Source organism: Capricornis sumatraensis, chromosome 3 (assembly GCF_032405125.1).
Source record: "Capricornis sumatraensis isolate serow.1 chromosome 3, serow.2, whole genome shotgun sequence".
Classification (NCBI taxonomy): domain Eukaryota; kingdom Metazoa; phylum Chordata; class Mammalia; order Artiodactyla; family Bovidae; genus Capricornis; species Capricornis sumatraensis.
The window spans coordinates 65,247,334-65,255,744 of record NC_091071.1 but is presented as its reverse complement, the minus strand read 5'-3'; the positions used below and the strand labels follow the sequence as shown (position 1 = coordinate 65,255,744).

Here is an 8,411-nt window from a genome sequence, read left to right as displayed (position 1 = left end):
TTCGAGCGCCGCCGGTGGAGAATCAAGGCCCGCGCGTCTACGCGCGATCCAAGAGGCGAAGGAGACTTCGGCGCTGGGACTTACCGCCAGACAAAGGGGCGGCCGCGACCCTTCCCAGTCTCTGGCAGCCATCCGGATTCCTTTGGCTCCGCCGTCCCGGCCAGCCTTGCCGCTACCATCTCCGGCGTTTCGAGATGCTCGGCTGCGCCTGGCCGCGGGCCGTGACCGCAAAGGCTGGCGACCCCAGGCCGGCTGAGCCGTCCTTCACTGTTGATCTTGACCGTGCGGCGGCGCCTCGCCAGGCGTGGAGCTCGCTCGCCATCTCCTGGGCAGTAGGCGGCATTGGCAGAGCTCGCCGTGTAACTCCGAGACCATATATCCTCCTTTCCCATTCTGCAGTTCACCAGCCAAGCCTCTGGCACCCTCCCACTTCGCCGCCCTCCTTCCCTCCCTCCCTCCCTCCCTCCCTGTCCCCAGCCTGCCAGCTCTAACATAAAACTTTGTCTGCTGGACCTAGGAAATCATAAGCCCAGGAGACGAGATGGGGCAGCTGGGCATCATCTGAGCCAAGGAGAAAGAAGAGTCTAGTTGCTCGTCTTTTCTATTTCTCTCTTGATTCCTTTATACCTCTAGTCCCGTTGGGCAAACCGCAGCAAGCATCCGCCTAAACGTCCGAAGTAGACACCCCTGGACCTGGAAATGGTACTGAGATAGGAAGACAAAAGACTGCAAGCACCCCTTGGAACTGGAACTTTCAGACTTAGGGAGGTTGTAGCTCCTCGAAAACAGGGCGAGTTTCCCTGAGAGCCTAGGCTTCCTAAGTCCCCAGGAACTGAGGTTGCAGCGCGTGCCTACACCCCCCACGAAAGGACAAGGGAATGGAATATGTCTCTGTTTCTGAGCTCCTAAGGAAACTCTGACGGAGCCCTGAGGAGCCCAGACTTGCCACCCCCCCTACCCCCACCCCCTACCCGCCCCAGAGCGAGGGGAAGAGGCCGACTGCGTTCCCCAGAGCCGCCCAATTGGTCGCCATAACTCACACAATAAAGTCGCAGCGCGGTGGTCAGCCTTGCCCTCCGGCGGCGCCTGTGTGGTCTCCGTGCCGGAGCTGGCGGTCTAACCAATTCCAGCTTGGCTCGGGGACCGCGAGGCGGGCTGCAGGCTGGGGCGGAGGCAGGTCGCTGGGGGTCTTGGGACCGGAGGCAAGAAAGGAGGATCCTGAGCCCTCTGGCCACACTGGACTGGAGGAGCTGCGGCCGGGGGCTGCCTCATTGCTCCCAGCAAGGGAGCGCTGCCGCCCGCCTCCCTGTTCGCCAGACCTCCGAACCCGCCAGCGGCCCGCGCGCCCCTGGAGGCGCGGAGCAGAGGAACGCAGTTAGTCCGCGGTCTCGGTGTGCCTCGGTGTGCCCCGCTGTTCCCGGTCGGTGGCTCTGGTCTTCTGTTCTTCAACACCAGGTCAGGGCAGCTCGCTCTACTGCACGCCACGGAATGAATGAACACCTTGGAACTCTGGTTTGCTGGGTGTAATCGCCAAGGTGAACTGCTGGCTATTAAAAGAATGTAGCCTTTGGCAACGATTGTCCAATCAAGCAGCCCGGGTCCTCAGGCCAGCACTCTCCACGGACCTGGATGCTGACTGTACTAGGAGCAGAAGGCTGGGCCATGGTGAAGCACACCAGGAGTGATGTGAAGCCTCCTTCCTGGGCACCAAACTTGGGCAGAATTTGTGATGCATTTCTCTTCTATCAGCAAACTGTGCCTGCAGCCTGGGACGTGGGGCTCAGGCAGCCCTGGATTTTCACTGCCAGGTCACCTGTGCACAGTCCAGTCCAGAGGGATGAGGTGGGGAGGGACGGGGTAGGACTAGCTTTGCTAAGGCCTACAGACCGAGGATGGCCTTACCAGAGCAAGGGCTCTCTGGACAAGCCAGGAAGTGCACCCTACTGGAAAAGGCCTCAGCTGCAAGTGAAAGCTGGTAGAAGCAAGCCTGACCCAAGTAGCCAGCAGAAAACGGGAGTGCAAAGCCAGTCAACACCAAGAAGAGTCCCAAGGGACATTAAGGCAGAGGTACCCGATGCCCAATGCCCCCCAGCTCCTGAAATCGTCCAGAAAACTCGAAGAGGCTTCCATCTTCGTTCAGTATGACTTGGCTCGGCCTGGCAACCTCGTCCTTCGCCATCGAATATTGCGGGTGTTATCTTAATACCCTGAATGGGGGCGGGGGGGGGGGGAAACGGGTCGGGGGATGTAGGCGGTGCTGAAATGACCGGCTTTGAAGAACCTGCAGGCGAAGTTTCGTCCAATCGTCTGAGCCTGTCCCTCTTATTCCCGGTTGTAACTAAATACTGCTGCGAGCGCAGCTCAAGCCCTTTGTTGGAGATGTGTGAGCGCAGTCTCTACAGAGCGGGCTATGTGGGCTCGCTTCTGAATCTGCAGTCGCCCGACTCCTTCTACTTTTCCAACCTGCGACCGAATGGCGGCCAGTTGGCCGCGCTTCCCTCTATCTCGTACCCACGTAGCGCGCTGCCCTGGGCCACCACGCCCGCCTCCTGCGCCCCAGCGCAGCCTGCTGGTGCTACCGCCTTCGGCAGCTTTCCCCAGCCCTACCTGGCTGGCTCTGGGCCTCTCGGCCTGCAGCCCCTGGGCGCCAAAGACGGATCCGAAGAACAGGCCAAGTTTTATACTCCCGACGCGGCCGCGGGGCCGGAGGAGCGTGGCCGTGCGCGGCCACCCTTCATCCCGGAGTCTAGTCTGGCCCCTGCGGCCGCTGCTCTCAAAGCGGCCAAATACGACTACACGGGTATGGGCCGCGTCGCGCCAGGCTCTTCAACCCTGCTCGAGGGGACACCCTGCTCCGCTGGTTTCAAGGACGACGCCAAAGGCCCGCTCAACTTGAACATGACAATGCAGGCCGGCGTCGCCTCCTGCCTGCGACCTTCGCTGCCCGACGGTAAAGGGTGGCCAGGCTCCCCGAGCAAAGCTCCCCGGGCCGGGGTGGGAGGTGGGGTGCTGGGGAGAGTGTGTAGAGGGAGGGAAGCCGCCAGGGGCGGGCAGGCAACTGGGAGCGGGCTGGGCTGACTTGGGTTGGGGCTGTGTTGCAGGCCTGCCGTGGGGGGCGGCCCCGGGGAGGGCCCGAAAGAAGCGGAAACCCTACACAAAGCAGCAGATTGCGGAATTGGAGAACGAATTCCTTCTCAACGAATTCATCAACCGGCAGAAGCGCAAGGAATTGTCCAACAGGCTAAACCTCAGCGACCAGCAAGTCAAAATTTGGTTCCAGAACCGGCGTATGAAGAAGAAGCGCGTGGTGCTGCGAGAGCAGGCGCTGGCATTGTACTAGCCCCGGGTGTGTCCCCGCCCGAGCTGGGCCTGCCTTTTTTTCAAGGCCTGGCCGTGAAGGAAGACAGGGGATGGGGCTTTTTCTTCTGCTCCTTCTCCACTGGTTCCAGGTACCCTCCCTCTCAGACAGCAGCCCCAGAAGCCTGCAGGAGATTTGTTTGGAAACCTGGCCAGTTAAGTGTCCCTGCTTTCCCCCTTTCTCAGAGAAACCTGCAGAAGTGGCAGCCTCGGCCTTGAGGTTTCCAGAGTGGAAGTCTAGGGTCACCTGTCCTAACTCTTAGCTGGGGTACTATCCCCTGGATTCACTTTAGCACCCTTGTACTAGCATTTCTGCTTCCACCTGATTCGTCTTCCTATCCCCTCCTCCCCAGCCCTTTCTGCATCCAGCAGGCACCTAACTAGGGCTCAGAGTGAAACTGAATTTAGGAAGACCTTCCCAGCAGAGTAGAAAGGGCTGACAGCACAGTTCTGTCTCTTTGCAGCCAAACTCCTTGTGGCAAAGCCAGGATCTTGACTCTGGAGGAAGGAAAGGGCACCGTTCTCCCTTGGGAGGACAGTGGCCGCCTTAGACCTTCAGAAGGAAAAAGGAGTAAGGGGGCGTGGTGGCCAGACAAACTCCAGAGATACCTCGGAATCCAGGCTGGGCTGGCCCCTCCAGCTGGGCTGAATGGATTGGGCACTTCCTTCCCATGGATGGGATGAGGGAGGCTGGGGCTCCACAGCAAACGGCAATCTCCAGACAGACTGGTAAAATCCCCATTTCTCCCACATCCTCACACATACCTATGCCAGAGCCCTCCACTTTGTAACTGGACCCCCAGAGCTGAACTCTGGTGAGGCAAGCTCCTAGTTGGCTTTGAGGCTGAGTTGCACCAGGAGGAGGGGAAACATCCAGGGGGAGGTGGGAGTGAGCCAGGAAAGGGGGGGTGGTCCTACATTCTGCCTGTCCATAAGGCTTTTCTGGAGAGGTGGGAAAAGGTGTCCACTGGTCTGTCTTTCTTTCTTGAATTATGGTAATGAATCACTGCAGGGAGAGTTTAACTCTCTCCCACCAACCAGAAATCAGGAGGGTTAGAAAGGAGGCCCTTCAGATCCTCAGCCCCATCTCTTCTCTCAGCCAAGCAGAGAGAAGCAGAAGTTCCCTCTCCTCATCCTCTTCACTGCCCACCAGCTTCATCAGGGGCCCCATTGCTGTGCTCTTTCTGAAGCCACGTCTGACCTGCTCCAGCAGAGCCTGAGAGATTATGGGCCCTGTCAGGCTTGCTCGGTGGAGGCTGGGGTTGCTGAATGCCAGGTAGAGATGTCCTGGATGTGTTGGGGTGTCCTACCTTGATTTCAGTGACCCTAAGGGCCCCCCAAGCTCCTTCTATCATCTCTGCCCCTTCTCCACCTCCTTCAGAGAAATAGCTCCCTCTCTTCTAGTGAGATGCACGACAGCCAAAGAGTTGAAAATTTTTTCTCAAAGTACGATGATGTTTATTCTCAGTGCAAGATCAAGAATCTTCAGTACAAGATCTGGAATGGACACCTCATGGGGCACTCTGAGCCTCAGCCCAACTGACCTCAGTTGATGTTTAGATGAATTCCATTTTCTCTGCTATCTAATAATTTTTGTATGTGTTTTGTTTATTTTGTCAAAAACAATAGTTTGTATGTATCAGACATACAGAAATGTTTTCAGTGGAAATAAATATCCAAGTCCCAGGCAAGCTGTCACGGGACTGATGTCGGTTTTTCAAAATGTTTCAGATTCTCTTCTAATGTTTTTCAGGTCACCAAATTCGTTTTTCTTTCCTGGTTGCTGTTTCACTATGGGAGTCGACTTGACTGTTCATTAAATGATAAAATGGCGTCCAAGTCAGTCAGGAAATGGTGTATAAAGCCTATGAACAAAATATATAAAATACTAAGGTAGGGGAACCATGAGCAGCTTTCAGCGTGTCCCACACACTAAGAGAACCCTCGGCTTGTTGCTAGCCGGGACTTCTGCATTTTGCCTAAATTCTCAAACTTTGAAGCTTTCTGTTATCAGGGGGCTGCCAAGATATGAGGTTCCTTGGACTTCAATACAAAACGTCTCTCGCTGCCATGTTTTTCCAGTCAGGCTTCTTGTGACTAGCCTATATCCTGTGGAAATCCTCCATACTGGTCCCTCTGCCAGGAGCCCAGCAGCCTCCCTTGGGAAATGTGGACCCAGCACCCTCTAGGTCTTCAGAGCCTCTAAACCAGGCCAGGAAACCTGGGGCCTGCTCAGTATTCTGAGCTCTTGCAGACCCCAGCTCCCTGCTAGCTCAGAGATGGAAACTAGAGAATTACTAACTTTTAGCAAGTGGAAGAATTAGAAAAACATTAAGTCTCTAATTTTGAGCATTCAATGGTTCCAACTCCCCTTCTCTGAAGCAAATCTGATGAAATATATTTTAAACGGCTCCTTTTAAAAAAAAGAAAAAATGAAGCAAGAAGCTGCTGAGGCAGGCCCTATTATTTAGAAATGCTGATAGGGCTCAGGGAAGCAAGGGTATCAGAACTGAGTCTCTCTGAGTCTGGTAAGGTTTGCCCCCTTCAGAATAACCAAACAAAGGCAGAGGCCATACTCGGACCTCAGGTATGGCCGGCTGGGTAAAGGGCCAGGGAACCAGACTTAGACCAAGGGCCTATGGCCACACAGGGAGACCATTTTCTCTGCAATATACGCCATTATATCATTGTGTTCTTTCGCTTTAGCCTGGATGTAGGGTGGAAGGAGATATTTGTGAAGACCACTCCCCAAAGAGATTGAAATTATTCTAAGTGTAAAATTTTGTCTGTTGATTGGAGCTTCAGTAGTGTTTTTCAAATCCATCCCTTTTGCTGATCCACACGAATATAAAAGGCGGTGGTGTCCTTTCTCCCCTCCTAACCAAAGCCCCAGCAGGGATTTGGAAGCACGATGAAATCTGAAAAAAATACCCCAGCAAAATGCTGAAATCTGAGTGTTTAACATTCTCTCGCACAAAGACAAATGCGTCCTCAGAAATGCTGCAGTCTAGGCGGGCCTCTTGCCCAAAGAAAAGGTTTTTAAACAAGGAAAAACAGCTTGGTCTGGCATTCAACCGGCTGAGAGCTCAGAGGGCCGGCCAAGAGACGCTTTTAAGGCCTGGGGGCTCTCCCCAAGGGAGGCGGGCTGGGGAGGCTTCCGGGAGGCGGGCGCGTGGAGGAGAAACCCAGAACCGTTGTAAATATTCATGTCTGTGGGGGTGGGGGGAGGGTGTGCCCCTTCACCCCGCCTCTTCCAGCTGCACCCACCCCCCACTTAGTGGGGGCGGGGGGCACAGCGGCTGTCCTACCGTCCTTGGACAAAGGTAATCTCCCCACATTTTTGTTCTTCGGTCACTTGACTTAGGGAGCCCATTCCGAAGACTTTTCAGGGAAGGGACAGGCTCTGGGTGTTCCCCTGCGTTTCTCCTCTTCTTTCGTTTCCTAAAAGGGCATAAATAATTAAAGTTTGGCAGGGAGGAAAAGCTTTCTTGCAGAACTGTAGTGGCAATAAATGAAATGACTCAGAATCTCTTCCCCAGTCAGTTTTTACGAGAGCTGCCAGACAGTGTCTGTTCACGTTCTCCAGATACCAGGGGCGCCCTGACAAAGTTAAGGTCAAGTTAGTGTCTTATCTTGGGTGGCTCAAAATTACCGCATCGCGTCCCGGCGCTGCGCGGAAAGCTACCACTCGCGGAGCTGCGGGCTGCGAAGACAGGGTCCGGTGCACTCCCTGCGCTTCGAGTGGGGCCGCGCAGGCAAAGACGAGGCCACAGCCCCTGGATCTTCACGGTAGGTTCTCGAGCCGGACGCGCGGGTCGGGAGCTGCGGTTTTCCTTGGGTTTCAGGGTGAGGATGGAGGAGAAAGCTGGGGCCAAAGGGAGAAGCGGGCTGGGCCAAGAACGAACGCCTTGGCTTGGTTGTGGGGGGTGGGGGGTCCGCGCTAATGCGCAGAGAAGGGCCGGCCGCCCCCTTCCCTGTGCACCCATGAGCCGCTGCAGATGGCGCACCCTCCCCCGTCAAAGCGCGCCTCCAGCCCGAGCGCCGTCGCCATGTCGTTGAACTTGAATGGTTCGTCCTCCCCCATTTCCCTCTTTAACGGTCAGCAGGCTCCACTTTGGGGGCAGCGGGCTGCTTGCCCCCCACCCGTGCAGAGAGAAGGTGCCAGAATCTTGCGCACTTGCAGACACATAAAGAGCCAGCCGGGGGGCACCCCGCGGCCCCTGCCCTGGGTCTTGAGCGGCCGCGGGGCTAATGTGCAGTGTCCGGGGAGCCATTTTAGGAGAGAGATCCTGGGGCGTCAACTCGGAGCCCGAAAGGGAGAGGTTTGGGCAAGAGATGGAGATGGGGAGGCAGACAAGTGTGCCAGCGATCTAGGCTGAGGAGAAGGGGGCGAGCTGGAATCTGGGCGAGGGTGCCAGGTGTGTGGAGGGTGTATGCAAGGATGGGCAGTTCTTGGATGGGGGGTTTCTTGCTCTCCAGCCCCACCGACCTGTTTGCGCAGTGTTCGGAGGGAAGCTGAGGTGGGAGGGGGCGGAGGAGAGAAAGTGGGAGGGAGAATGGGAGGGAGGAGATAAAAGAGGAAGGGGGCAACATCGGTCAGAAAAATAGATATGCGCTCTGATTACCCGCCTTTTCTCTGTCAGTCGGCATGGTGGGCAGAGCTCACGGCACGGGCACTGCGGCGACCGGGGCCAGGGAGGGAACCAGCCTCACAACCTGCACTGTCTGTCTCGGGCGCAGGGCTGAGGCCTGGGACAAATGCTGGGATTGATTGCCTGGCAGAGGAATCCTGGGGAGCGAGAGGCAACCTCTTGCCCTCAGTTCCGGGATTCGGATTTTGGGAGCTTTTTTCTAAGAGACTGGTTTCACCTTTGGAAAACGCTGGCTTTCCTGAGGCTGAGCCCAGGCCTCGCCTGGACCCACCCTACCCCCCCACACCCCGGGCTAGAAAAGAGGGACGCAGCCGCCGCCGAGGAGTGAGGCCTTGGGGAGAGTGGATGGGGGTCCCTCAGGGTCGAGTGGAGAAGACGGGCTTAAACCAGGAGGCAAGAGCG

General features: G+C 56.4%; 1 protein-coding gene across 1 annotated transcript; it reads left to right on the top strand.

Moving 5' to 3' along the window:
- The first annotated feature begins 2,379 nt into the window (after positions 1 to 2,379).
- HOXD12 (homeobox D12) lies at positions 2,380 to 3,340 on the top strand. The gene is made up of 2 exons (XM_068966968.1): positions 2,380 to 2,950; positions 3,102 to 3,340. The coding sequence occupies exons 1-2, from the start codon at positions 2,380 to 2,382 to the stop codon at positions 3,338 to 3,340; spliced, it is 810 nt and encodes a 269-aa protein (XP_068823069.1).
- The last annotated feature ends 5,071 nt before the right edge of the window (positions 3,341 to 8,411 follow it).

What these genes read in the sequence shown, in the direction of transcription:
- HOXD12 (XM_068966968.1), top strand. Translation starts at nt 2,380, where the DNA reads ATGTGTGAGCGCAGTCTCTACAGAGCGGGCTATGTGGGCTCGCTTCTG. An exon ending in GCGACCTTCGCTGCCCGACG is followed by an intron (nt 2,951 to 3,101) that starts GTAAAGGGTGGC and finishes GCTGTGTTGCAG; the next exon opens with GCCTGCCGTGGGGGGCGGCC.